Consider the following 26,907-nt stretch of genomic DNA (forward strand, 5'->3'; position numbering starts at 1 on the left):
ATGAACACGGGGAGCTTTCAACTTTGCTTTTCTCGCCCCTCATCACTTTTGCAGATAATCCCGCTTACCCTTCAGAATCTCCGCGAAAAGATTCGCCAAAGCCTCCAAGGCACGATCACAGATTTGGTAATGGATGATCAGCCGGCCCTGCAAACGACCACGCATGGTCTTGACGCCTGCATTCTCTGCCAGATCCGCAAAATGTTCCTTGTCAATTCCCGCGGCCTCCAAATCCAACCATATCATGTTGGTTTCTGTCGGATGCTGGAGCTTCCCGCCCAGACTCACCCACAGCTTGGAGAGTCTCTTCGCAGTTTCTTGGTTCGCACGCAAGCGTCCACCAAGGAAGATCTGCTCCACCGCCACCCGGGCTGGGGCGCACACAATGCCGGCCGCGCGGATGCCTCCACCCAGCAACTTGCGCATCCAGCGGGCGCGCTTGATGAAGGCCTTGTTGCCGATGACTATTGATCCAATGGGGGCACCGAGACCCTTGGTGAAGCACAGCTGCGCGCTGTCGAAGCAGGTGGCGTACTCTTTGAGGGTGCCGGCGCCGGCCGCCACGGCCTCCCACAACCGCGCCCCGTCGAGGTGCATGTGGATGGGCGGGTCCTGACTCCGGGCCCAGTTGGATATTGCACGCACGTCCTCTAGAGGCATGATGGTTCCGGACAGCGTATTTTCCAGACTGATGATCCGCGTGGGGCAGTCGTAGACGTCCTCACGGAGCGTAACGTGCCGCTTGACGTCCTCCAGCGTGAGGTGATGTCCGTTGGATGGAGCGACGCCTTGCATCAAAGCTCCGCACAGCGTCGACGGGCCGCCGGCCTCCATGCCAATGATGTGGCTGCGACTGTCGGCGAGGATACTGTAGGGTGGGGCCAGCAGTGCGGTTCGGAGCGCCACCTGGTTGCCCATGGTTCCCGACATGACCAGGAGTGAGTCTTCATGGCCCGTCAGTTGGGCTATGAACTCCTGGAAAGAGTTGGTGGTCGGGTCCTCCTTCATGACATCGTCTAGCAAGCTTGTGTTGATGATCGATGCCAGCATGGCGATGTTGGGAGAAGTAACATAATCGGAGCGGAAGTCATAGGCGGCCTGACCAGGAGAGTCCCACGCGGTTTGCTGGTTTGCGGACAAGGGATCTCTGGCAAAGAAGGCCGTCTGATCCTCCCATGTCTCCTCGCGGGGATCTTTGTAAGTGGAAGGGGGCTGCACGGCTCCCTCACGGAAAGATGATACAATGGAAGACATTTCATAAAATTGAAAACGAGAGATGATGAAGATGCTTTCTTTCTTTGGGGCTTTACTTGCGTTTCTCCAACCCTTCTTATACCTTCTCTGCTTTTGTTTGAGCCTCACACCAAATCCCGAAACTGAATCTTCTCATCGCCGACCCCGCGCTGCACACTGATACTCTCCGGCTTCGCGACTTCGATTTTCAATCACTTTGACAAATAGATTGACGTGCGAGAATCCTGCGATGACTATTGTCTTGGCCCGTGATGTTCTAGCCACCGGTGAGTCGACCGGAGGAGAACCGACGAGGTTGATCATCGCGACACTCCTGCAGTGAGATGGATACGCTCCCGTCCAGTAGAATATTACAGGCGATGGCGTGCCCCTCCTTTAGCACCCAATTTGTGGCTCCCTCCGAGCCCTCACATCCTCGGGCAACACTCGGACGTCTTGATCGACAGGCTCACACATATCCCGCGCGGCGACTTTCGTGGCTATGTTTCACCATGCTGCCATAACGAGCGGAGCGCGGCCCGATGCGGCAAATAACGGTGCCGTCTACGTCTGCAGTCATCTTATGACTGGTAATCTAGATCCGTGCATGGAGCTCTAGCGAGAGCGGCTGGAACCGCCGGCGGGACGGTGGAGGTATCTTGGACGTCACGACCAAGGTTGGCGCCGCACTTGGCAGGGCTACCAAGCAATGTCAAGCTTACGGGGGATTAGCTTGTCTCGGTGGGCCTATGAGGTGTCCTAATCTTGGCACAGAGTGATATAGCTATAGCCCCTGCATGTACGCCCCCTCGCCGTTGCCTATACGAGCTCCGACTTTCGCGTCATGGATGACGATTCTTATCAATCTGTGCAACCGTCGTAGAAGACCTGCGGATCTGAGATAATTCTGCAGGAATGTTGTGTAATTGACGCTCGGACGGGATCTACAGCGGTATTTCCGCGGCGCTCTTTCAGCCTCATGGCACCAGGTGTGGTGACCGTGCTGTGGTTTCAGGGTCTTGATGGATTACTAGTAGCGATACGCTAAGCTGAGACCCTGACGCGGTCCAGGCACGGGTCGTGCGTGGGGAATGCCGTGAGGGGGCCGAAGAGTGGATTCCCTCGCAAATTCCCTGATTCTTCACGCTATACTGTTTCTGAATGTCTTCACAGTGGGTATATTAATGCTCAGAGTAAGTTATAGTCAACATAAGCACTAAGGCCCACTAGTTATGACGATCGTACACGGAGTTGGGTGGTCAGGGCGCAGAATCGGAGTCCGCTCGGACAACCGTATACAGTACGGGATCGGGCGCCATGTGGGGGGGGGCGTTGCAGGTATTGTCATCATGCAGGGTCTAGAGAATCCTTTCTTCATGTCACCATATGTTACCATTTGTCTCAGTAATGGGAATAACGTGATTGTCGCAACGGAGAAGGCTTCCTCCAATGAGGGTGTTGTATTGTGCCATGCCAGCGGCAATGGAGACGTGCTCTACTGTGCCAGGTGCCTTTGCCCTACTTTGATATCAGTTGTACAGTGCGCACATACAGTCCAGTATGTGCATCTCGCTCCGCTCATTGTGGCCTATATAACATCCACTGAACTGCACAATTTCAACACCATACACCACACACCACCTTTCCTTCGATCAAGCAAATTCCCCAACTCCATCCTCCACCCCATTCATTCCCTCACCATCGATAAAAATGACCAAAACAACCCCCACCCTCCCCCCTCACCTCCAGGACCTCCTCAGCCACGTCCGCACCCACTCCCCCTACTACCGCGCCCTCTACGCCTCCCTGCCCCCCACCCCGGAGATCCCCACCCTCGCCTCCCTTCCCCTAACCGACCCAACAAGCTACTGGACCACCGCCAGCACGGACGCCACCGCAATCCTCACCGCCCCGCTGACCGATGCCCTGGTCATGCGCAGCGGCGGCTCGACCTCGACCCCGAAAACGGTATACATGACACGCGCCGAGTTCCACGAGACCTCACGCATCCACGGGGCGCTGTTCCCGGGCAGCTGTGCCATCCAGCCGGGGGACCGGATCGCCAACCTCTCGTCGCAGGGGGGCCTGTACTCCGGGTTCATGACGTACGGGTACACGGTGATGAACAGCGCGGTGCCGGTGGTGAACCTGCCGATCAGCGGGAAGGAACCTCCGGCAAGCATCGAGAAGGATGTGAATGCGTTCGCGGCGACTGTCGTGATCAGCAACGTGTTCATCGCGACGAAGCTGGCGACGTTTCTGAAGGCGGCGGGCCGGCGGTTGGAGAGTGTGCGGCTGGTGCTGTACACCGGGGAGCCGTTCTATGCCGATCTGCGGGCCTTGTATGCGGCTGCTTTCCCGAATGCGGTGGTGCGGCCGATGGCGTATGCGAGTGTTGAGTGTAAGGTTGTCGGGTTCCCTGTTCCGGGACTCAATGAGGGCGGGGACGGGGATGTGGATCCGGTGTATCGCGTGGTCGAGGAGGCGGTGGTGCTGGAGATCGTGGGCGATGACGGGCATCCGGTGCGGGAGAACGGGGTGCGCGGGACGCTGGTGGTCACGAATCTGCTGAAGCGGTTGCAGCCTACGATCCGGTATCCGGTTGGGGATGTGGGCGAGTGGGTGGATTTCGAGCAGGGGCTGTTCCGGCTGCGCGGCCGGAGTGATGTTGGGGTTAAGGTGGGCACGGCGCTGTTGGATCGCGCGGTGTTGAGGCGAGTGGTGAGTGAGGTTCTGGGGGAGGGCGTGGCGGACAGTTTCCAGACGGTGCTGCGGCGGGAGAAGGGGAGGAATGTGGTGGTGTTTAGGGTTGCAGCGGAGAGGCCGGAGGATGGGGTTGGGGAGAGTATCGCGGCGAGGTTGGAGGAGGCAGTGGCACAAGTGAGTTCGAGCTGGTCCAAGAATCGCGAGGCCGGCCATGTGGCGCCTGTGCAGGTGGAGTGGGTGCGGTTTGGGGAGTTGGTGTTCTTGGAGGCGAGTGGGAAGTTGAGGGAGGTGGTCGATGAGCGGTATTAGCATGTCCGGGTTGCGTTCTACTGGGTAGTTGAAAAGAAAGGGGGGCCCGGGGGTTCTCCCCCGGAGATGTTTATACTGTAGAACTTAGGGTTGAGTTCTGCCAGGGAGCTGAAAAAGAAGGGGGGTCCGGGGGTTCTCCCCCGGGAAGCCTTGTACTTTAGACTTAGGGTTGAGTTCTACAAGCCAGCATATAGATATGGTGCACCAAGTACAGTCCCTACTGTACACTTCAAAGGACGAGAAGGAAGAGCATCTAGACACTTACACCCACCCTCCCCTCAAATCTCCCTCCTCCATTCTCCTCCTCGTCTTCCTCGTCTTCCTCCTCTTCTTCCCCCCCCACTCCCTCCTCACAACTCCCCTCCCACCCCCCCGCAAGCGCAACCGACTCGGATGCCACACCAGCAAAAGCAGCATCACCAACGCCATAACCCCCCCATCAAACACATACAACCACACCTCCCGTCTTTGGAGGACCCCATCCCGCCCCATCGCAAACTCGACCACCCGAAACACGGACCTTCCTAGGATGAGAGCGTTGGTCAGGTACAGCACCCACAGAAACCCGCTCCAAGGCACGCGGGTCCTGCGCGCGCGTCGCGTGGGATGGCTCCTCATGCGCCGGTGGAAAATTGCGGAGACGAGGATGAAAGCAGCGAAGAAGACGATCTGGATGGCCAGGCCGGTGATGACGATCCAGTTGGCCGTTTTGGTGGTGGTTGAGGAATTGGACTTGGCGAGGAGGCCTCCGCCTATATTATGTAGTCATCAGCATTGGAGTGCGATCACTGTGATTTAGAGACTTGTCTGCGAGCAATCGGCGGATGGTGGATAGGAAAGGGGAGAGCTCACCCCCCGCCTGCGCCAGGAACGCAAGCACATCGCCGACGACAAACACGCGGGTGATCCAGTGGGCGGGCAGCACGGAGCGGGTGTCTCCGTCGGTGAGGCGGATGATACGCGCCAGGATCATGTAGATGGAGGCGGCGAAGAGGGAGGGGGCGACGAGCAGCAGCAGGGACTGCATTATGTATGGGGCTGTGGTCCAGTTCGGGGTCTGGGTGCTGTTGATGATGCGGCCGGTGTAGCCGGTTGTTTCGACTGGGTTGGTGTTAGTGCGCTGGTTGAGGAGGAGCTGGTAGGGACTAATGCTACGTACAGATCCCCCCGATGATGAACGGGGTGAAGAACCAGGTGCGCTGGGCGCAGTAGTGGATGGCATGGCTAATGGTGAGGAGGCCGAAGCAGACGGTCGCTGCAATCGCGGCGGGGAGCGAGGGGGCATACTGGTAGAGGAGGTAGGTGGGCATGCTTGAGAGAGAAGGTGTGGGGTGGTGGTGATATGCTTATGGATGCGTATGTATGCTTATATAGGTATGGATGTATGTTCTTGAGTGTTCTTGAATGGCTGGGATGATGTCGTATTCGGTCTCGTACTCGTTTCGATACCTGCTTTGGGTGCCGATTGGCTTCCAACTGAAGTCATCGCTAGTTTATAGGCTTAGTCTGCGTATATGCAGGTCGATCAATCAAGCACGCTGTTGGACCTAGTCTATGTCATGCACAATCACTATCTCTCCCGCCGCTCCCACCGTAAGCACACCTTCTCCGGCTGGGGAATATGCAGAGTCAAACTCATTGTGCTCTGCTGCACCCGCGCATATGCCCGCTGCCGGGCCTCCTCGACTGTCTCCCCGGGGTCAGGCACAATATCGACTGTGTGCTTTCGGAACAGCTGGAGCAGCACCGCCAGGATCTCGATCTGGGAGAACCGTTTGCCAGGACAGACCCTGGGCCCCTCCGACCAAGCGATGAGCTTCCGCCCCATCTCCGCGTTGTAAACATCCTCCCCGGGGTGTCCGGTTGACGACGCAAGCACCCACCGCGACGGCCTCCACTCCGCCGCATCACGTCCCCAAGTCCCAGGGTCCATGTGCAGCGCTACACTATTGACCCGGATGGAGGTCTGTCCGGGAATGAGAAACGGTGTCTCCGTCTTGACCATTCCGTCCTGCTCGCGCGTCTCGCGCAGCACATTCACCACGGGGCCATACAGCCGGAGCGTCTCCATCTGCCCCAATCAGTTAGCCATCATCACCACCACCACCACCAGGAAACGCAGGAAACGCAAGGAAAAAACCCACCATAACAGCCCTCAACCTCTTCAACCCCTCCAACACCTCAAACCCAGGCTCCTCATTCCCTGCCCAGCCCTGAAGCAAGGAATCCATCTCCTGCCCGACCCACGCCTGCCACGCCGGAAAGATAGCCAGGAGATACACCGCATACAGCAACGTATTGGCGGTGGTCTCATGCCCCGCAAACAGAAACAGAAACACATTGCCCCGCATCTCGTCCCCGGACAGATAATCCCGGTTGCCGGGGCCAGGACGGCCCTCGCACCGCAGCAATGTCGAGAGTAGATCCCCCCGTTTTAGGGCTCCATCCGGATCCCGTCGCCTGCATTCCACCAGCTGCGCTATGCTGCCCCGTAGCTCGCGTGCGCCCGCCCACAGATCCCGCACGCCGTGTGCCCGGCGCCAGGGGAGGAGGCTCCCCGTCGGGGCGGTGAGAATGTCCAGGAAGCGGAGGAGGGTGGGTTTGCACGCCTGCGGGCTGAAGGTCGGGTCTGATGGGGTGGAGGTGGGGAGACAGACTCTGAGGAGGATGTCGAGACTGGCGTCAGCCAGGTCGGGGAATGTGCTGGTGGTTGTACCGGGCCGGGAGGCGACCAGCTGCGCCGCGCGGGCCAGGGAGGCGGTCCAGACGATCTGGTCGGTGGACGCTGTAAATGCGCTGGCCGTGATGCGGCGGTGGCGCTGCCAGGTTGTGTCTTCGACCTAGATGCGTCGATTGTCTGGTTAACCATCGAAACTACCGGATGGGACAAAGTCAGGGGATACCGAAGCAAGATGCGGTCCGAAGAGCTCTAACTTATCTATGTTCTCCCATCAGTCATTTCTCTCTCATGCCTGTAGGGATTGTGGCAGTACCAAGCAGCCCTAAAGGCTTGGGGAACGTCCTCCGACGCAGGAGGATCTGCTCTGCAACGCTCCGATCCGCGGTGATGAATTCGCGACCCCCCGGCGTCACCAGGAAGAAGGACGGGCCGTAGCGCGCGTGCAGGGCGAACTTGTCGCGGAAATTCCAGGAGTGATGTCTGAAGCGGTTGCGTTGGAAGAACAAGGCGAGGCGGGAGTTGTGATCGATGAGGCTGAGTAGACCCTGCAGTGGGTGGGGGAGGGAAACCGCGACGATGAGGACGGGCAGTGGGCTTCTGCGGAGGGGCCGGTAGTGACGGTAGACTTGAGTCAGGGTGTAGCTGGTTGACAGCGCGAGCACAATGCACAGGATGGCGAGAATAAACATGGTCGGACGGATGTCCTGAGCATATAGAGAGGCCTTCACATGGGGAGGGTGGTGGGAGAAGGAGTAGCAGTAGCAGTAGCAGTAGCAGTAGAGGGCGAAGTAGGAAATTGGAGCCGAGGTGTGTAGTGTAGTGCAGTGCAGTGGGGTGAAGGCATTCACGGAGAATGGCATATCCAGTACATGATGAACTGCACACGAGGTATACTGCATGGTATACGGAGTCGAAGGCAAGAAAAAGGGAGAAAGTAGGGCTCCACTTCGTATCCGTACTCATGCCCACTTGAAGCTTAGTCCGGCTTCATCTCCACCTCCCCACCTCGCATGCGTATTCTTTGCCTGTTCGGGGTCTTGTTCCGTGGGTCATCAATGCAATTTGAATTCTATTGCTGCTATTGCTGCCATTGAATGTCTAGTCGAATCCCTCACACAAACCAAAACTACAGCGCCGGAGTCACATCCTTGAACCGCAACCCATTCCCCACCGCCGCCACCCGCGACTTGCCCAGCAGCCCATTGATCTCACTCGGGTGGACCACAATGAGGATGCACAGCACCAAAAACATCGGCACCGCGTCGAAGACATAGATAAACGCCTCGTGCGTGATCACGTACCCCTGCTGGCCCTGCACGTACTCGATAAACCGCACGATCGACCGGATCAGGATCAAAAAGCTCATCGCGTACAGCGAGAAGAAGTGCTTGCGCCACGGGATCTGCGGCGACTCCGACCGCACCGTGGGGTGGCGGTAGATGCGCCGCTGGAAGAGGACCGCCACGACGATGAAGAAGCAGAAGAAGAGGATCTGCACGATCAGGCCCCCGATGATCACGTTCTCGCCGGTGTGGTCCGTCGCGGAGGAGGCTTTGACCATCAGGCCCGCGCCTGTTGTCCGTTAGGGTAGTGTTCAGGCTGGGGGAAGAGGATCGTACCGGAGGCTTGCATCAGGAAGGAGAGAATGTCGCCCACCACGAAGATCTTGGTCAGGAACTTCAGCCGGATGATGGAGTGGTGCTCGCCGCGGACCAGGAGGATAATGCGCCCGAGGATCATGTAGATGGTGGCGGCGAAGAGGGCGGGGGCGACCAGCAGCAGGGTGCTTTGGATGATGTAGGGCCCGAGGGTCCAGTCTGGGGACTGATGGGCGGACAGGGCGCGGCCGCAGTATCCGACGACTTCGACTGTGAGCAGAAGCAGCGTTAGTATTGTACATTCACAGCAAACGGCGGCGACGTACACAGTGCCCCAATCAAGGCCGCGAGCGTCAACCACGCCCGCGTGCGAATAAGCTGGTAGATGAAGATCAGCGTGGCTATCAGGAACAGCAAGATCATGATGACCGCCCCCGCCATGGAGGGATCATATGCGTACGCCGTCCAGCCTTGCATGGTGATGGATGGGTGGGGTGGTGATGTGGAATGAAATCCGGGTTGGACAGGACCAGACGAGACCGGACGGTCTTGCAGGCCTTTTGTACTGAAGCTAGGGGAGTTTGTGGTGTCGAAAGTCGAGACTGAAGCTGCTGGTCGATCATCGCCCGTATTTCGTAATTCCTGCTCTGTTGGGGGCTAGTGGGTCGAAGGCTGGAACATTGGCATCGTAGGGGCGTCGCAGCTGGGCAACGCAATTGGCAGGGTGTATTTTTAGTTGGAGGTAGCTTCTCCAGAGGGCCCTAAGCCAAGCTCCAGTTCATCCACTGCCTGCATGGACCAGGCCAGCTGCTCAAGCTGCCAAGTGAAATGTAAGAAACATTGTGTACTCGAGGGATCAGCAGAGGGCTGTGTTGGAATCTTGGCAGGAGATGAGCCTTCGAAGCCACGGCACAGATCCACCCTGAGAGAGCATTGAAAAGGGCTAAAAAGCATCAAAACTACCGTAGACTGTTTGGCATGGAACTTGATCCTAGCGTTTGCCTCCATAGCGCCTTGATCCCAGACTGCACGTACCCTAATCACGTGGGCCGAAGGTATATAGACGTGGTCAGACCAGCTCCGAGTATGATTCTGCACAAAAGACAGTGCCCATGACACTCTAATCCAATGTAACACGAGGTAATCAAACACGGTATGGAATAATATCTTCAATTCAGTACGGGACTTTAGCTCTTGATGGGTCTGCGGTTGATTGGATGATTGGATGGGCAGGCTCGTTCTTCTGCCATTGGTTCTCTATCCGAGTTCTCTATCCTAGTCCCAGCAAGATACTTCAAAGGTTGAATCCGGTCAGCTCCTCGAACATCTACATCCCTCCACCACCCGAGCCCTTCAAAACACCTCCCCACTCAGGAGTTCCTCCCTGCTCCCCAAAAAGAACAAAGGAATATGCTCCCGCGGCGCCTTCACGGTGACCACCTCCCCTCCCCCAAACGTCTCATTCGACCACCAATACGTCCAGTTCCCCCTTTCCCCCGTGCTAGGCAAATACACCTCCCACTCCGAGACATTCGGCCTGGTGACCGGACTCACCAGCAGCCGTGGCCCGAACATATACGCCTGGGTCGTGAAATTCGCGTTGGCCGCCACCAAGCCACTCACATTCTGATCCGTGTTCTCAAAATCCATATACAACGGGCGCATGATACTCCGCCCCTCGGTACTAAACCGCGCAAACACGTTCGTCAAGTAGCGCGCCAGCTGATACCGCAGCCGGATGTACCCCGTGATGATCGGGGTATTCTCGTCGCCGTACGACCACGGCTCATTCGCGCAGGTGTACGCGCTCTGCACGCTGCACGCGCGACTGCCATGGGTGCGCATGAACGGCAGGAACGCCGCCCACGCGAACCACCGCACGTACAGCTCCCGAAACTCGGGGGTGTCGATGTCCCCGCTCCAAGCCACCGTCGGGTCCGCCTGGAACCCGCCGGCGTCGACGGTCCACCAGCCCCAGCCGGTGGCGGCGGCCGACAAGCCGGACGCAATCTGCGCCGCCAGCGTGTCCCAGACCGAGGTCGTGTCGCCGGACCAGATGATGCTGCAGAACCGCTGCGAGCCGATGTACCCGCTCCGGCTGAGGGAGATCTGCGGGCAGGGGTCGCCGGGCGCCGTGGCGCTCACGTTGCGGTAGCCCTCGTCGATGGCCTGCTGATGCGCCCACGGGTACAGCTTCCCGACGCTGCACTGGGTCCCCGCGGCGTAGAGCACGTCCGGCAGCGCGTACGGGATAGATTGGATGTACGTGCTTTGGCCGTTGTTCTCGTAGGCTTCGCCGAGGGCGCCGCCGTCGGCTTGGTCGATCCAGAAGTTCTTGATGCCGTGAGTGTAGTAGTTGCGGTGCAGCGTCGACCACAAGAAGTGGCGCGCGAGCGGGTTCGTCGCGTCGTAGTTGCGGATATAGCTGCCGTTCCAGCTGTCCGTCGTGCCGGGGCCGGAGCGCGTCGCTGACAGGAACCCCTGCGCTTGGAGGCTGGCGTAGTTGAGCGAGTTGTCCGCCACGCTGGGCCACAGGCTGGCCATCAGCTCGGCCCCGGTGGTGTTGCGCACCACCGCGGCCATGTGACTGACGTTCGGCCACAGCCGCGGGTCCAGCGCCCAGTCGCCCTGGTGCGCCCACGACTGGTAGTCGATCACGATCAGTGAGACGGGGATGTCGTGCGCCGCGAAGCGGCGCGCCAGCTGCTCGACCTCGCTCTGGTTCTCGTAGCGCAGCTTCGATTGGATGTACCCCAGACTGAAGGCGGGAGGCGTCGGGGCGCGGCCGGTCAGCGCGGACAGGCGGCGCTGGAGGGTGTCGTATTTGGACACGGAAGAGTGGGAGTTGGCAGAAGCGTCGTCGGCAGCGACGATCACGTAGTCGACGAGGGTGGTCGACTCGGCCACGAACTTGGTGCGCAGCGCCCCGAACTCCATGCGGCCCTCGGCGGGCATGTTCCACACGAACGCGTAGCCCTTGTTGCTCATGAACACCGGGGTGGGGATGAAGGTGTTGAAGTTGACCAGGTCGATGACCGAGCCCTTCTTGTTGATGCGGTGGTCTTGCTGCGTGCCCGTGCCGTAGATCTGCTCGTCCGGCGTGGCGCTGAAGCTGAATTCCGCGCGGAACTCCGCCCCGGGGCCCGGCCACGTGTAGGTCCGCGGGTTGAGGGATTTGAGCGGGGCGTACTCGTTGGTGAGGAGGGTCTCGCTGCCGTCGGCGTTGAGACGCGAGAACGACAGGCGGTAGCCCCCCTCATTGCCGCCCCAGCCGGTCGTGCGCAGGAGGAGGTTGCCGTTGCGGAGGGTTCGGGGCGTTTCGCCGGTAGAGGTCTGGTCGTAGCTCATGCCGTGGGCGGTGCCGTTCTCGAAGCCCTCCAGGGGTGGGTCGTAGATGAAGCTGATCTCTTGGCCGGTGGGGGGGCGAAAGGGCCAGGCGCGCACGCGGAAGCCATCGTAGCCGTAGGGCTGGATGAGGAGGGTCTCGAAGCCGTGTTGCAGGCGCAGGCCGCTGGAGTTAGGGTGGAAGTAGTCGGCCAAGCAGTGGCCGACCACGAGGAGAGCGATGAGGAGGTACATGCTGTTGGATGTACGGGTCCTTGTGTACAGGGGGAGCTGTACATGACTGCAGCGTATTTAAGCACGCTGGGTTCATTTAGCCGATTAGCCTAAGACAGGAGGCATTCATCGTACGACGAGCAGAATCAAGGAGCAGATGCGGGCTCTGGTGCTAGCGGGAGGGGTAGTGTCGATCAGTGTCGATCCAGCAAGGGTCCTGAGGAGGTCGGAGTTTGAGCGAGACCGAGGCGATTGCAGACAGCCGAGCACACTGGCACGATGAGGTTGTTGCGTATAGGGCTTGCCTGTCAGGTGACTCCCGGAGCATTGCTGGATCGCAGCGCATCAGCATTCCGAATGTGCTTCATGTCTCTCTGTGAAATGCTCTGATATAGCAGCTGATGGTTTTTTTTTGACATGGCCTCCGCCGGGATTTCACTCTTTCTTCTCGGTGGGCCTGTCGGGATGTTCCGTCCGTATGCAGCCTGACGTGGCCGTGCAGCTCAGTTCGAGCCGACGGTTCCGGATGTGCAGCAGGCCGACCTGCCAAGCCCGGACAAAAGTGGCTGAGTGGCAGCTTCTTTGGTCTTAGAGGCGTTACTACGGAGTACCGACAAGACTAGCCCATGGTCTGGAGGAAGAAGATTAGCATCTTACTGAGATTTATCTTACAGGCGATGTGCCTGACACTAGAGGCACTAACGCTAGGCACTAGAGGCCCTGACAAGCCATAGCTCATTCCTACAGATTGAGTCCAATCAGTGGACCTTTCTCTATGCACGAGAAGTAAGGATATTAACCTTAGAGGTATGAATATACAGTCCCCCTCGAGAGCCGTGTCTTGTTGATGTCTTGTTGATGTGACACCACAAATTGGCCGGACCGGAGCCAAAACAAATGGCCGGGTGCGGGGACCCCTTGACTTACACAATCTGATTGGCTCCCTCGCCGGTCGTACGTCACAACCTCCACTGCAACCTTCATTGAAGACTCACTGACACAATATCAAAAAGAACATCCCAACCAGAAGTTCCCAATTGACTCACCATCCCAAACCATTCACCCGCCCCCTACCCCGGGAAACCGTTCTCCCGGGACCTGTCTTATAAGCCTTCCCCGCAAGCAACCCCCAGTATCACCCACCCCGCATCCACATCCCACCTCTCCCACACACACAAACAGCACCACCACCATGACCCAGACCACCCCCTCAAACCCCCTCGGCATCGCCACGCTCAGCCTAGGTAGCGCAGCGCACCACACCCTTGAAACCAGGCTACACGCCGCCGCCGCCGCCGGGTACACGCACATCGACCTGTTCGACGACGACTGGGCGGCCTACCTGAGCGCGCACCACTCCCCGGCCGACGCCCCGCCACCGACCCCCTGGACCTCCACGCCGGAAACCCTGCGCATCGCGACGCAACTCGGCTCTCTCGCGAGATCCCTCTCCCTCCAGATCGCCTGCACGCAACCCTGCCGGCAGATCGAGGGGATCCTCGACCCCGCCGCGCGGCGCGCCGCCCTCGACGCCGTGGCCGCACGGTTCCCATTCATGCGGGCCTTCGGGACGGATCTCGTGTTCATGTGCGCCAACATCCGGACGGACTCGGGCGTCACCGCCGACCTGGCCACGGTGGCGCAGGACCTCGCCGAGCTGGGCGATAGGGCGCGCGCGTTCGCCGAGGCCGACGGGGGCCCGATGCTCCGGATCGGGTACGAGGGGCTCAGCTGGGCGCGCCGGAATACCTGGGCATCGTCGTGGGAGGCGGTGCGGGCGGCGGACCGCGCGAATGTGGGCTTGGTCGTGGACGCGTTCAATGTGTTAGCCGTCGAGTGGGCGGATCCCTATGCGGAGGATGGGTCGGGCAGGGTCCATGGTGATTTGAAGGTGGCGCGGGAGGTGTTGCGGACGTCGATGCGGGATTTGGTAAGGACCGTGCCGGCGGAGAAGATCTTTTTCTTTCAGGTCGGTGATGCGGTGAAGGTTGGGCTGGAGGAGGTGAGGGCTTGGGATGTTCGCGGCGATACGCCGCGGCTGTTGCCCTGGTCCAGGGGGTATCGCTTGTTCCCGGGGGAGAAGGACCGGGGGGCGTATTTGCCGGTCGAGGTGGTCGCTGCTGCTGTGTTGGAGACGGGATATGCGGGGCCGGTGTCGTTGGAGGTGTTTAATCACTCGTTGAGTGAGCAGGATGCATCGGTGCCCACGGTGCATGCGGAGCGGGGGATGAAGGGGCTGCGATGGTTGTTGGAGGAGGTCGCCAATGTGCCGACATTTGGGGATGCGACTCGATAGTGGGGGGGTGATGTTTAGGAAAGGTGGTTATGCGAAACTGTATCGTGATATTGTACTGGATGAGATATTGAGTGAAGAATCAAGTCAGACTTTGGTCTCCTCTGTTCAATGTGCTCGACATCATACCACCTAGGGAAGAAACACTTGGCTGAAGAAGAGACGGGCTCAGTGCATATATTAGAGTATCATCAAGATCAAAGTAGCGAGGATCCTCAACAACAGCAACGTTGAGTATCATGAGTACAACATCGAAGCAGCAACCAACCAGCCCAGTTTATCTACCGCGTCACGCCAGATTATCGTCCTCCCACCCAACGCCAGAAATGCAACGCCAATAAAGAAAGCAACCACCCACTCAGCAATCATCCTCCTCCACCACCACCAGCCGCTTCTGCTCCGAGCACTGCTCTCCCTGCGGCGACGACGGCGATCCATACTCCTCGCTGCTAGCCCTCCGATATGTCACAATAGCAATGTAGTCGTGCAATGTCCCCAACAGCTGCAACATCACCGCCGTCCAGATCATCCCCTGGAACGTGTTGCCCCCGACCGCCGAGATCCCCTTCTCGCTGCCGGTTTCACTGATCAGATCCACAAACTCCTTGGCGATGACACTGGCGATGGTCGCCGCAACGCCGAAGCTGAAAACACTGGTCTGCTCGTCATTAGACTTCGTCCTACATGAGCCTCAATCGAAGACAGGGGCTCACCAGGAAAGCATAGAACTCCACACTAGTCGGGGGCGTCTCCAGCTCCGTCCCCGTGCCGGGGTAGCGTGGAGGCTGGGAGGCGTAATCCGGGCGCGAGGCACGGGCGGACGCAATCGTCCAGATACGGAGGGCAATGGCAACAATTGCAGCCACAGTCCCGAAGATCAGGAACAGCACCATCGTAGTGTTAGTGGGCTTCAAGGCGTGGAAGTCATCGGTGATACAGGAAGGCCAACTGCCGGGCTGGAGGCCGGTCGGCGGGTTGCCCAGCGCTTGCTGGATGGCGTCGCCCGGGTTGAACTCGAACAGGACACTGCGGTCCGAGCACTCGGTGATGCGGTCCTGGATGGTCGTGGTGTTGGTCTTCTCGTCGATCACGCAGGTTTCCTGGTAGCCGACGCAGTACGACATGGGGTAGATAGTGAAGAAGTCTGGAGCGCCATCGCCGCCGGCGCCGCTAGTGTACAGCTATAAGATGCTATGTTAGTGGATTGATTTCTCATTACTGGAACTGTGGAATACACACCGTCAAGAGATTGCCCTGCGGGAGGAACTGGCGTTGACTACCGGCGAACAGACACAGAATCCCCAGAAGAAACGCGCTGAAAGAGCCGATGACCGGCAAGAGGGAGCGGAGGGAGCTCATGTTCGATGTGGTTGTCGTTGAGAGTTGCTGGTGTCGAGATGTGTTGCCCGCTGGAACATCGGGGTTTGGTCGCCCAGCTTCCTCATATGCACCGTCCCGGAGGATGAAAGTGAATCGCTGATAGAGTTCGAAACCACCGGAACTCTAAGGACTGGCGCAATATATGGCACTGTAATTTCGACAGATCTTCCTCCAGCCTGCGCCGTCTGCGGTTCCCAGCCGCCTCGATATCAGGAATGCTGGGCACGGCCCCAAACGGACGATCGCCGGCTCCCGAGAGGGATAGAGCTTGGTATGGGACTAGTTGACCAGGTCCGCATCCTCGGGATGCTCTTGGTGATTAGTGATCTTAGCGATCACGGCAAGAGGAGGATGCCTGGGGACTGGCTATGATTGCCCATGAGGAGGCGGCCGTTGCGGTACCCAACATTGCTTGCAGCCACCATTCGACAGGCAGGTTGACACATGACCCGGAGATCGGAGGTGGAAGCTCTGCATCAATGCAATCTTCTGTCTATCATTGCCAGAACCTCAAGACACGAGCGCCACAGCAACACCTCTCCGATGCAACCGTCTCCGTTGTGGACGAATTGCGCCCAATTTGGTTAGGTGAAGGTTGATCCCGTAAGGCCGCAGCGGATCTGATTTCCGCCCCGGTCCCATCATGGATCCTCTCATTCTCCCCCTGGAATGCCCCCGGAACGTAGGGGCCAAATCACCACCGCAACCAATGTATCTCATGCTGCACAGGGAATGCTGGTGCAGATGGTACCTGAGTGCAATCATTCCGCTTTTCTGATTGGTGGACCAAGTGTCCGGTACGGACAGTACTCGCAAGGGGCCCATTCGGACCGGCTCCACAGTAAACCAGAGGTTCCCGGGACGCTGGTTTCTCAAGTAGAGTTGCTGTGGGAATCCAATCACCCTGAGATCTTGTTCGTGGGGTAGGCGGCGAGCAGTAAGTTCTCTTTCTCAGCTTAAGCTGGCTCCCCGTGGACCCGCAGCCGCTGATGCTGAAAAGCGGCCACAGAATGCCTACAATCATGCCATCACCCACAAAGCTTCTGAGAATCATCGAGCGCTGCTTTGGTTGCAAGAATTGGTCAGTGAGCCCAACACCGCCTATCAGAACACAACTGGAGTTCGTAAAATACCATCATGTCCGCTCGTGTAGTTCGTAAACGTGAGATCACTCTGATTCAACCAAGTGATTCATCCAAGCAATGCCCCAATGCAACCAGCGAGGTCGACTGGCGAAGTGGCTGGAAGACTCTCGGCAGGGACTCCGGCCCATATAAGTAGATCCCGTGGCCGCTCTCAACCCAGCGGAATGGTGGTGTAGCCAACCTGTGTAACATGCTTCTTGTAGCAGTGCTTGTTGTCCGTAGCAAGCCGGCCACCACTAACACTGAACGCAATTGACTTGGCGTTCTCTCTAGAACTAGCTTTCGGGCTGACTGAGGAGTGTCTTGTGGAGGCAGGAATGTTTCCGTTCATGAACAAACCCATTGTTTCTGAAACTGCAAGCGCATGCTGCCGGAACGAACTCGATCGGATGTTGACCATACTAGCTCACTACTGATTGGAGCTTTTACAGAATGTGCGAAGCTCACATTTGTCAATAGGAGGACTCCGTGTTTTGTTGATTTGCCGTGTTGTCTGCGCTGGGCTGGGATCGCTGTGGGACGGGAAGAAGAATGAGAGCGAGTTTCCGTCTCCTTGAGGATGCGAGGTTGACAAGGATCTGTAGACGCCAAGCAAACGGGGTCCTTTCTGCTTTCCATCTGATTTGGTGACTTGGAGGATGGAGCCTGGAGATGTAGTGTTGGTACGAGGATATTGTTTACGGCGGTCGTAGAGAGTAAAGCATTGGCCAACGACTACTGTCTCGACCTGGTCTCCCATACCCCGCATCCCAGCATGGCTCCTTTGCTGAGGCTTGGATGTTGGATTCTTTCGTTGAAGGCAGAGTATTCTCTAGTCCAAGCTTGAATCTCGCAGTCTCGAGTAATCGTATCCACGCGATGTCGTGAAGGATGAAATATGTGCAGCCATTGTGGATCAAATTTCATTCGTTTCTTCATCTCCTGCAGAAGGAGAGACAGACCTGAGGTCTTTGACCCCGGTGATGGCCGACGGTTAAGGTTCGAGAGACAGCCCCTACATAGCAACGACAAAATTTGTCTGATGGAAGTGGCAAAGAGAATAGTTGGATTTCCGAACGGTATGGAGTTCCATCATTCTTTCTTCAATGTGATGCACGTTCCAGTCGTTGGTGAGTTGATACTCATAGTTCGCTTGTGAGTATCTGGCATGGCTGGGTTGGCAGTCCAATACTGCACAAGAGGTCTATTAATCTAATTGTGTTGGCACATTCACATTCCATCTACTCTATGCCTCTTTCAATTGTTCCGCTGGCTCAGCAAGCGGCGCCAGCTTACTCTTCCTCCGTAGACGTGGGCCGTACACGTAGAAGAGTATAGGAATCGGAATCATCACCACAGCAATGCACCCGAGCAAGGTACCGGCCCATTGGATTCCTAGATTATGGAACATTTGCTCCGTGAAGAGGGGAAAGACTGCCCCGACCATGGACCGCATCATGGTATTGGCTGCGAAAGCCGACGCAGCACTATAACAGGTTAGTGAAATTTTTCAAGGGAAGCGAGCTCGGAAGGTTGGCTTACAACTGCAAATACGAGTCCAGCAAGTAGTTGAATCCCTGCATGAAGATTGAGGTGATTCCAAAGCCGACCATAACGCCGGCGGCAGTGGGAGCCATCCAGTGGATCGAATTGTTCCAGCCTGTCCAGCCGAACCTGCGGGACCTGTCAGCACGCGATCAATCATGACGAGACGAGAGTCCTTACCAGAACAAGCCCCCTGCGAATGCTACACCACCAACAATACATGGCAGCAAGCGCCATTCGGGAACGGGTATATTGTTGTTGGCCCTCAGCTTCCGAGTATACGAGCCTTGCATGGATAAGACGAAAGCGCTGCCGGATATCTCTCCGATGATCAGGCCAATAAAGGGTAAACCGGCCACACCTCCAGTCATACCGTAAGTGCCGGAAAATACAATCGGGTATGCTTCAAGCAAGGCATACGCTAATCCATAAATGAAAGACATATACAAGGTGAGCAAGAAGGCAATCGGTTCGGTGAAGAGAATCAAAAACGGGCGGGCCAGGTTCTTCGTCACTAACTCCTTCAGGTCGATTTCCAATTCAGCCTGGCGTGCGTGGATGCCCCAGTTCCGAGTTTGGCGTCTGAGAATAGCTGCCTTCTGTACGAGAATAACAGGGGCGTATGTCTCTTCGCAGAAAACTATCATCAATAGCAGACTGAAGAACCCGACGATGGCAGGCAGATAGAGGGTCCAGCGCCAGCCAAGATAGCTCTCGGTAATGAAACCGCCGATAAACGGTGCCGTGAATGGTCCCGTGAAGACGGACATTGTATACATGGCAATCGCGATTCCTCGTTGTTCATTGTTGAAGAGATCGGAAAGACTGGCAGGGACCAGGGCGATGACGCTGGCCGCAAAGAATCCCGAGAAAAAGCGGGTCAGCATGACGGTTTGCGTATCTTTGGCCGTCGCGCAAGCGATGGTGAAGATGTCGAATCCAAACATGCCAATCATCAATGGCCATCGCCGACCGAGTAGTTCGGAGCTGGGCGCCCATACAGTCGGGCCAGCCGAGAATCCCAGTACGTAGAGAGTCGTGCCCAGAGCGGCAACCTCGGAACCAAAACCGAAGGCTCTCTCAACCTTTGAGGCCGCCGTTGCGAAAACAGCGCTGGCGAAAGCGGTGACCAAAGCACAAAAGGTCAATAGAGAAGCGATCATGACTCTAGAGAAGCATTAGCCGTGCGACCACAGGACATGCATTAAAATGCCCTACCTCCGCTTGAGGGGCCAATTCTGGGGGTGCATGGGATCATCTGCCCCGTCAAACTCCACCACATACGCCTCCGAGTCCGGAAGGCCGGGCGGATAGGGCTTTCCGGCACCCATAGGGAGCCATTGTTCACGCGGGATACGACTACGATTAGATCCGACCGTGAGTTGTTGTTGCAGACGGTATGTGTTGATTCGTTCCAGCTCAATGGTATCATGGTGGTCCGAGTACTCCACCCGGGAATCGCGCCGAGAAGTCCTGGCGAAATGGTCCGAGATCGAGGAAGCGTCCTCGGGCTCGAGGTCATACTTCTCGGCAGGCCCTTGGCTCATGTTCACAGTTCAAATTCTGTGCCCGGGAGGGATTTCCTTATGACGGAAAAGACGAGAATCGGGGGATTGAGCAGGACACCCACGGCCCAATGGGGGCCGATGAATCATTTAAAGGAGCTAGGTCCTGGCGAGCTGACCGGTTTTTTCGTCTCTTTCCTCCTCCAAAAAATTTCCTCCCGGATGCCGATGCCGGTTGATGTGGGTCGGAAACGGGGTGCCATTATCTCAAGATCCATAGCGTGTATCTTGCGAGTTCCGAGAGTGGCGATCCACCACTTATCATCAGGGTATCCGCTGCGCTGAGCGTGGGTAAAAAAAGCATGGCAGCGGGAAGAAACGGAGTCATGGACATTTCGAGGATCATTTGCTGGGATTTCACCATCGTCGAGTCGAGTGAGGCAAGTCAATGAAGCAGGCAGGCAACAGGTGTTAATTGTTAATTCCGCAGGTGTGAGCGACCACGGCTGCGAGTGGATCCAGACGGGAAGCACATCATCGGGTACTCGGCATCAGGCTGGCAGCCAGGAACCAGTCAGTATAGTACTAGACCAAAAGATAAGCAGATACATTCGAGTCAAAACATACACATGTCGATAGCCAATGCATGAGAGCCCACTCACTGGGACAATGCATCACTGTGAAGCAGCTTAGGTAGAAGGCCAGTAGTGCCGAGCCAGCCCACATGCACAGCAACTGCACGTGGTCGAGCAGGCCGGAACATTGCTGAAGAGACCTTTCTTTTTCCTATCCACCAATCAATCAGCTTGGTATTGCTGATTGAGATCGTATGATGCGGAAATGAGTCAGAGGAGAAGATAAGAAGGATGTTGGGGTTGATCTCAGTGCTGGAGAGCAGTTGGATATAATGGAGGAACTTGGGAAGCTGGGGAAAGAGGGGGGAAGCTGTAGCCGGAGTTAATCCGCTCCGGTCGGCGGAATTGATTCCGTGGAGCAGTCGTGTCTCCCACCTCAGCAATACCTACCGTCCCAGCATCAATCTTGACCAAAATACCAAAATAAGTGTATGTATCTCCATTATCTATGTGTATGTACATATCCACATCATCCAACCACTGGATTGAAAGGATTATTTGGCTTCGCTGTGCGTACGACGGACAAACAGATGGATCTCGGAGATGAGCCGGGTATAATCAACAAAGGAAGTGATTTTCCAAAACCTCGGACATCCAATCGGGAAGATCGAAAAGAGAATTAGAAAACTTGGGCAAGGTGTAGAAGAAAAAGTCTGGGGTATAAGATAAGAAGTGGGTAAGGAAGAGTCTCGAGTGAAGACACGAGAAGAAAAAGAAGGGGTCTATGTAAGGAAGTAGTTTTGGCGGGTGATGATCCAGGCCGACCGAGGGCATCGGCAGAGAACATGCAACTGGGCTGGAAAAGCCCGAGAAAGAAGATCCTGCACTGCGGAATTAATAGCAGAGTGCAGCTGGACAACCCGAACTCAGCCATGTTGATGAAGGCTTGAAAGCCAGCTTCCTTCATCAGACTAGTCCTTTTGTCCCTCGTTCTCGATCAACTCCAGAATCAACTGGCTGCGCTCGTATTCCGGATGTTGCATGCAGATCTTGACCGTACGACCACTGCTTGCAAGCGAACTACCGTTCGACAGTCCACTGGAAAGGTTCACGGAACCTCCGGAGTTCGTCGGGATGCTGTTGGCACCTGACCCGGGCATGCTACTGCCATCATCAAGACAGACAACACCATGACCCGGGATCACCTGGCGCAGGCGACCATTCATCGCATTCCGCACTTCGACGAAGTCATCATTAAAGAGAATAAGGAAACGGCCATACAGACACGCCGAATGAGCATGGCCCACAAACTCCATGACCACGCTGCGGGACACGTCGCCGTGCTTGTTGACATACACGGCACATTCCGTATACACCACCAAGAACTCGCTATCGCTGAGTCGGAACATCCCCAGCGGGCGCAGAGTGCCAATGCGATGGGCAATGCTGGTCAACTGGGCCTGCGCTTCCGGGGGAGCCTCGGAGCGGAAGTCAGGCACGGACCACGTGTATTTCTTGTCAATGGTGAGAATCTCGATACCTCTCTGGGTTGAGATGGCCAGAGAGGAATGGAACAAGTTGATACCGTAGCATTCCGAGGGAATGTAGAATTCATCGTACTCGCGGAAGAACTCGGTCTGCGAACGGCGCGAGAACAGACGAGTTCGACTGCTGGATGATTTCTGCACCACTGGCTCGAGGATCTAAAATCAAATGAGTGGAATGCACTAAGGCCTGGGCGAGGAAGAGACGAACCTTGAATGTGGACGAGAGCCCATCTCGCTTCTTGTACATGATCAACGTACGGTCCTTCATGTGACCTGCTGCGAAGAACCCGACTTCGCGGCTGCCTGACAGCTTCTGCGGTGCGCGACGGGCCGAATCAGTCGTTGTCTGGGTGGTAACGCCGCCCGGAGGGCAGACAACATCCAAGTGATACGCTATCAAGGATTTATCGGCTATGAGCACAAAGACGTTGAACTCCTCGAAGACCGCGATTTGAGTGACTCGGATGATTGGTATGGCCTAAAGCGGGACATGAGTTTCCGGCTGAGTGATTGAGAACATCATGACTTACCCGAACCCAGCCACGAGGGTCATTGTAGTCTGAGATATAGACTCCGTAGTCGGTACCTATAGCACACATCATTCGGCCCGGGGGTTGTTGGAAAACCGTAGCACAGTGAACCGCAGTCCGGCAAACAGGAGGCGGGCGTGGTGAGCCGGCGTACCGCTCTTCCACATCCCTGATGGCTCTGTCAAGAGGTGTGGCATCAATTATAACGCTCGTAGGGGGCAGAGCAGCCTCAGACGTGGCAAAAGCAGTATCAGCCAGCACTCGGAGTCTGAAAGGCTCGGCGTTCTGTGCAAACAATGCAGCGGCATGTTTCGTCTTCGCGACGGTGATTTTGTCACACCATTCCTGTCGGCTCTGGGAAGAGAAGGCATACAGTGTGTACGTTCCATTCTTTCCCAGGTGCTTGATTTTAAATGGGTACAAGATCTTGTCATCCTTGGAGCTTTCCAGCACAGTTGCAGGCACCATCGTTTTGCTCGAGCCTGAGTTTCCAGAACTGGCCGAGTTACCACTAGCAGTATGAGCCAAAGCGTTTCCGCCTACACCGCGATTGACGGCCTGCGGTTGGGTCATGGTAGCCACGCCACGAACCGCTGATTTCACCACGGGATCATCGTTGGTACTCTCCAGGACCAGGAGGTCCATAGGAATGGGCAGCTTCGAAACATCATATCCCTCATACTTGATCGTCCTCGACGGGTCCCGAGTCGTAAATGTTTTGGCCAGCACCAAATAATGGTCAAAGAGAATGGCATGTGTGTCTACCAAGAAACGGGTTCGCGTGCCTGGTCGCTGCAGGTCTCCTCGGAAAACGATCTGACGACCCAGATGTTCCAGGTTCAGCTCCACTTCTTTCTTCATCTCCGGACGAAGCTGCAGCTTAGAGCTGAGCTCGATCAGCTCAACCTTCTTGGTCATCTCGCCCACTTTGGCATCACACTCCAGGGCCACCTGCTTGATCTCCTCGATAGCCTGAGCAAGGTTTGCTTTCTCTTCAGAGTCTTTGACCATGTTCTTATACACGGTGGTCAAAAGCAGAGTGTAGCGCTGGATACGGGTGATCGGAGCTTTGAGATAGGTATCCCAACTCAAACGGTTCGACATTTTATGGTCACGGGCTTGGTCGAGGAACTGCCGGAAAGGTACGTTCACCTCCGCTTCTTTGCGAACAAGATAATTGGCGTGAGGGAACGTGGCCGCATAATCAACATAGACGGCCCTGGCTTTTCGAATCCACTCGCGGAAAATATCGCTAAACCCGGCAATGAATGGCCCCTGTTCCTTCTGACGGTACTTGAGTTGCGCAAGAAGATAGTCCTCATTGACTTTCTTGACTGGGTCCACCTTTCCAAAAACATCATTCAAGAATTTGCTCAGGCGCTTGGGCTTGATCACCGTGGGCTGCATCTGAGTAAGTTGATCACGGTAGAGCTCTCGCAGAACGTCGAGTTGAGCAATGAACGAGTCCTCAGTGGTTACAATTTCATGAAGGTTGTTTTGGCGATCAATCTCCTTCTTTGGGTATGTCTCCCAAATCTCCTTCGGGACTTTGTAAAAAGTGACCCAGTCTTCGGCCTTCTTCTCCGCTTCCATCATTTGCGCCTTCAAATTCACCTTCTTCAGCGTTCGCATGCAGTGATGGGAGTAGCACCGGCCGAACACCTCTGATTCATGTTCGTGTAACCGAGGTGAGTAGCATCCCGTGCCGGTGATCTGGAATAGGACTCCGGATATCGTGCCCGAACTGAATTTGACCCACTCTTCGTCTTTCACAAGAGCCTCTTCGGCGAGCATGTTCTTCACCACGCGGGCCGCCAAGGTTTCAGCATCCGCCATGTTCATTGTAGGGACTTTGTGAGTGAACAAGGCTACAATGGCATCCACAATGGCCTGCTCCTTCAGGTCCGTCTCCTCCTCGCTGAGCTCGCGAATCCAGGACAAGACAGAGCTCAACGCCCACGGCTCCGAACAGCGGCGGAAGTGCTCCGATGAGAGCTTAGCGGGGTTGAACTTTTTGCGGCGTCCAGCGGGGATGGCAGGCAGATCGAGCGCCATCGCTGCCGCAGCAGCATCGGGAGAATCGTCAAACCTAAGCGCACCATACTGCTGCTGCCGGAGCAACTCCTGTTGCTGCTTGTACTTGGCCCGATCTGCATCCGTCTTCGATCTGATAGGGGGGTCAGTACGAGGTCCAATTGGATGGCTCGATAGAGATGTGGACCGTGGCACTTGAGCAGAATTGGACACGGCCGGGCTGTAGGAATCAGGAGCAACAGGGAAATAAGAGGGAGAATACTGGGTAGCATCCCGCACATCCGCTTGGTCCTGGTGACGATAGGTTCCGGCCGGCATCAAGTGAGACCGAAGGTTCGGGTTGCTGGCCGGTTCGACAGGAGCTGGAGGCAGGGGCCGCATCCCGGGATGAAAGAATAGGTCCCCTGGTTCGCCCCCCTGGCCGGAGCTATCGCTTTCCGATTGCTGGAGGTCCTGATGCTCCCCCAGCGGACCGTTAGTCTCATCGCCATAATCGAAGCTCATTCGACGCTGATAAGCTCCGGGCTCGGACAACCCTCCCGTGCCGCCAGCATCCACTCGGGCATGATGAGGCATCTGCGCATAAGGATATCCCGACGGATCAAGGGTGGGCGGATAATCGTAGTCGTCCGCATAGTCGTCGCGATCATCTGCCGACAGATGGGAGCCCCTCAATGAGCCTGAAGTGGCTGGCAATCGATCATCACCATAGCCATCAGTAGCGTAGCCATTCTCGTCATATCCTCCCGTACCGCGATAGCTACCATCTGCGTAGGAGAATTGATCATCCTGAGGCCAGTCAGTGAGGGGAGATGTTGCCTGCGTGTCTGATCGCGCTCCGTAAGCACTGATGATGGATGCATTGGTTTCTCGTCGTGCACGATCCTGCAGCCGCTCGGCTTGAGCGCGGTCCTCCTCATCGGCCATTTGCAACATTGCCAGACCTGCCGCTGCCTCCGCATCGCTATCGTCACTATAGGCGTCGTAATTCACATACTGGCCCGTTCCCGTGGCCATGCTCCCATTGGTATGAGTGTGACTCTCATCTGGAGAGAGCTGATAAGATGGATCTTCTGCATCAAGATACAGGCCGGTGTCCGCATCCACCGGTGGACCCGGTAGGGGCCGAGCTTGAGGATGTCGAGTCAGCGTATCTGTGCGGCGCGGTGACACCGGGGACTGGACTTGGTGCACGGGTGGAGTTGGCAAGGATCTTCCGCTGCTGGAGAGTGTCAAGCTTGCGCGTTTTCCATAGATGTCGTCTCCCACTGACGAATGCGCTGGGGGCACTGGAGGTTGGTCGTCTACAGCGGAAGGCATCACGACATCGGATCGACGGGGGGATTGAGGGACGTAAGTCGATTGGGCGCTCGTTACGTACGGGGGAGAAGCAGGAGGATGAGGATCGGAAGGAGTAAAAGTCGCGGGCGAGGATACATTGTAGGAGGACTGTTGGGCGAACCCATACTGCGCTGCCGGTCTGCTTCCATAGGGATGGTCCGGGCCGCGGGGAGGGGGCGGTGGTGGGGGGAGTTGTGGATGAGGAGGTCCGTAGGTCTGCGGGGTGGGAGGAGCCTGGTTATATGTCAAGGATGGTTGTCGTTGGATCGCCGCTGAGTGTAGACTGGCAGTCTGGTAGGCAGCGGGATTGTATGGTTGATGACCCGAAGCGATCTGGTTGCTCTGCGGGGAGGCTGGACCTGAGTATGCGATCGGGCTGAAACCGACTTGCTGCTGGGAGGGAGTAGGCGGCAAAGCGTACTGTTGAGGGTTATACGCGAGCTGGGTTGGGGATGCCGCGGCGGAGACCGACGAGGTGTATTGGTATTGGTAGCTGGACTGCGAGGATGCGCGAGTGCGAGACATCTGAGGAGAGGAGGGAGTAGGAAGATGCGCGTATCGAGGGTCTGCATGGTCTTCGCGGTCCTGAGCTCCATAACGAGCATTCACCTCGGTCGCTCTGGCATTCTGTGGCTGGGCAGAACCCAGCAATGCTGCATCGTCTCCCACGTTGTAGCTAGGCATGCGTCGGAGTTGTGGGCTGGTGGGCTGAGTGGCATACAGGTCATATCGGGCGGGCTGCGCTGAGGCTGGAGGGGAATTCGTCGATTGGCCGTAGATCGGATAGCCATTCTTGTAATGTGCCATGATGGTTGAAGCGAGCGACAGAGAAAGTAGACGCAGATGGTGGAGGGAGGGGGAGGGGAGAGATTGAGCGCACGCGACCGGAGGATAGGAAAGGAGGAAGCTCGCAGTGGATCGGCGCTGAGAGAAATCCCACGTTGTGGCT

At 56.8% G+C, this 26,907-nt stretch overlaps 11 protein-coding genes across 11 annotated transcripts; 2 read left to right on the forward strand and 9 right to left on the reverse strand.

The window, feature by feature from the left end:
• Positions 1 to 42: 42 nt before the first annotated feature.
• Positions 43 to 1,254, reverse strand: BO86DRAFT_325349 (l-allo-threonine aldolase; the record flags this gene model as incomplete). Its single annotated transcript, XM_025668524.1, has 1 exon — positions 43 to 1,254. The coding sequence occupies one exon, from the start codon at positions 1,252 to 1,254 to the stop codon at positions 43 to 45; it is 1,212 nt and encodes a 403-aa protein (XP_025522480.1).
• Positions 1,255 to 2,943: 1,689 nt separating this feature from the next.
• On the forward strand, positions 2,944 to 4,287 carry BO86DRAFT_443301 (uncharacterized protein; the record flags this gene model as incomplete). The annotated part of the gene is made up of 1 exon (XM_025676356.1): positions 2,944 to 4,287. One exon carries the CDS (start codon positions 2,944 to 2,946, stop codon positions 4,246 to 4,248), a length of 1,305 nt encoding a protein of 434 aa, XP_025522481.1. The 3' UTR covers positions 4,249 to 4,287.
• A 222-nt stretch (positions 4,288 to 4,509) lies between these two features.
• BO86DRAFT_423043 (RTA1 domain-containing protein) lies at positions 4,510 to 5,558 on the reverse strand (the record flags this gene model as incomplete). Its single annotated transcript, XM_025675382.1, has 3 exons — positions 4,510 to 5,000; positions 5,101 to 5,349; positions 5,408 to 5,558. 3 exons carry the CDS (start codon positions 5,556 to 5,558, stop codon positions 4,510 to 4,512), a joined length of 891 nt encoding a protein of 296 aa, XP_025522482.1.
• Positions 5,559 to 5,818: 260 nt separating this feature from the next.
• Positions 5,819 to 7,617, reverse strand: BO86DRAFT_325305 (cytochrome P450; the record flags this gene model as incomplete). The annotated part of the gene is made up of 5 exons (XM_025668521.1): positions 5,819 to 6,319; positions 6,393 to 6,732; positions 6,856 to 7,088; positions 7,152 to 7,186; positions 7,242 to 7,617. The coding sequence occupies 5 exons, from the start codon at positions 7,615 to 7,617 to the stop codon at positions 5,819 to 5,821; spliced, it is 1,485 nt and encodes a 494-aa protein (XP_025522483.1).
• A 437-nt stretch (positions 7,618 to 8,054) lies between these two features.
• Positions 8,055 to 9,032, reverse strand: BO86DRAFT_443308 (RTA1 domain-containing protein; the record flags this gene model as incomplete). Its single annotated transcript, XM_025676357.1, has 3 exons — positions 8,853 to 9,032; positions 8,548 to 8,796; positions 8,055 to 8,500 (listed from the first exon to the last, which is right to left on the reverse strand). Exons 1-3 carry the CDS (start codon positions 9,001 to 9,003, stop codon positions 8,055 to 8,057), a joined length of 846 nt encoding a protein of 281 aa, XP_025522484.1. The 5' UTR covers positions 9,004 to 9,032.
• A 693-nt stretch (positions 9,033 to 9,725) lies between these two features.
• BO86DRAFT_413756 (alpha-xylosidase) lies at positions 9,726 to 12,108 on the reverse strand (the record flags this gene model as incomplete). The annotated part of the gene is made up of 1 exon (XM_025674775.1): positions 9,726 to 12,108. One exon carries the CDS (start codon positions 12,103 to 12,105, stop codon positions 9,880 to 9,882), a length of 2,226 nt encoding a protein of 741 aa, XP_025522485.1. The 3' UTR covers positions 9,726 to 9,879.
• Positions 12,109 to 13,097: 989 nt separating this feature from the next.
• Positions 13,098 to 14,439, forward strand: BO86DRAFT_393319 (sugar phosphate isomerase/epimerase family protein). The gene has a single exon (XM_025672988.1). The coding sequence runs from the start codon at positions 13,277 to 13,279 to the stop codon at positions 14,378 to 14,380; it is 1,104 nt and encodes a 367-aa protein (XP_025522486.1). The 5' UTR covers positions 13,098 to 13,276; the 3' UTR covers positions 14,381 to 14,439.
• A 296-nt stretch (positions 14,440 to 14,735) lies between these two features.
• BO86DRAFT_325362 (uncharacterized protein) lies at positions 14,736 to 15,736 on the reverse strand (the record flags this gene model as incomplete). Its single annotated transcript, XM_025668525.1, has 3 exons — positions 14,736 to 15,030; positions 15,062 to 15,558; positions 15,617 to 15,736. 3 exons carry the CDS (start codon positions 15,734 to 15,736, stop codon positions 14,736 to 14,738), a joined length of 912 nt encoding a protein of 303 aa, XP_025522487.1.
• Positions 15,737 to 16,403: 667 nt separating this feature from the next.
• BO86DRAFT_248921 (uncharacterized protein) lies at positions 16,404 to 17,103 on the reverse strand. Its single transcript, XM_025667160.1, has 2 exons — positions 16,891 to 17,103; positions 16,404 to 16,820 (listed from the first exon to the last, which is right to left on the reverse strand). The coding sequence occupies exons 1-2, from the start codon at positions 16,894 to 16,896 to the stop codon at positions 16,452 to 16,454; spliced, it is 375 nt and encodes a 124-aa protein (XP_025522488.1). The 5' UTR covers positions 16,897 to 17,103; the 3' UTR covers positions 16,404 to 16,451.
• Positions 17,104 to 17,888: 785 nt separating this feature from the next.
• On the reverse strand, positions 17,889 to 20,083 carry BO86DRAFT_248796 (MFS transporter). The gene is made up of 4 exons (XM_025667159.1): positions 19,645 to 20,083; positions 18,607 to 19,593; positions 18,424 to 18,555; positions 17,889 to 18,368 (listed from the first exon to the last, which is right to left on the reverse strand). Exons 1-4 carry the CDS (start codon positions 19,971 to 19,973, stop codon positions 18,128 to 18,130), a joined length of 1,689 nt encoding a protein of 562 aa, XP_025522489.1. The 5' UTR covers positions 19,974 to 20,083; the 3' UTR covers positions 17,889 to 18,127.
• Positions 20,084 to 21,252: 1,169 nt separating this feature from the next.
• On the reverse strand, positions 21,253 to 26,878 carry BO86DRAFT_248783 (putative Rho guanyl nucleotide exchange factor). The gene is made up of 3 exons (XM_025667158.1): positions 22,584 to 26,878; positions 22,262 to 22,531; positions 21,253 to 22,209 (listed from the first exon to the last, which is right to left on the reverse strand). Exons 1-3 carry the CDS (start codon positions 26,763 to 26,765, stop codon positions 21,478 to 21,480), a joined length of 5,184 nt encoding a protein of 1,727 aa, XP_025522490.1. The 5' UTR covers positions 26,766 to 26,878; the 3' UTR covers positions 21,253 to 21,477.
• Positions 26,879 to 26,907: the final 29 nt, after the last annotated feature.

This window comes from Aspergillus japonicus (assembly GCF_003184785.1).
Source record: "Aspergillus japonicus CBS 114.51 unplaced genomic scaffold BO86scaffold_95, whole genome shotgun sequence".
NCBI classification, from domain to species: Eukaryota; Fungi; Ascomycota; class Eurotiomycetes; order Eurotiales; family Aspergillaceae; genus Aspergillus; species Aspergillus japonicus.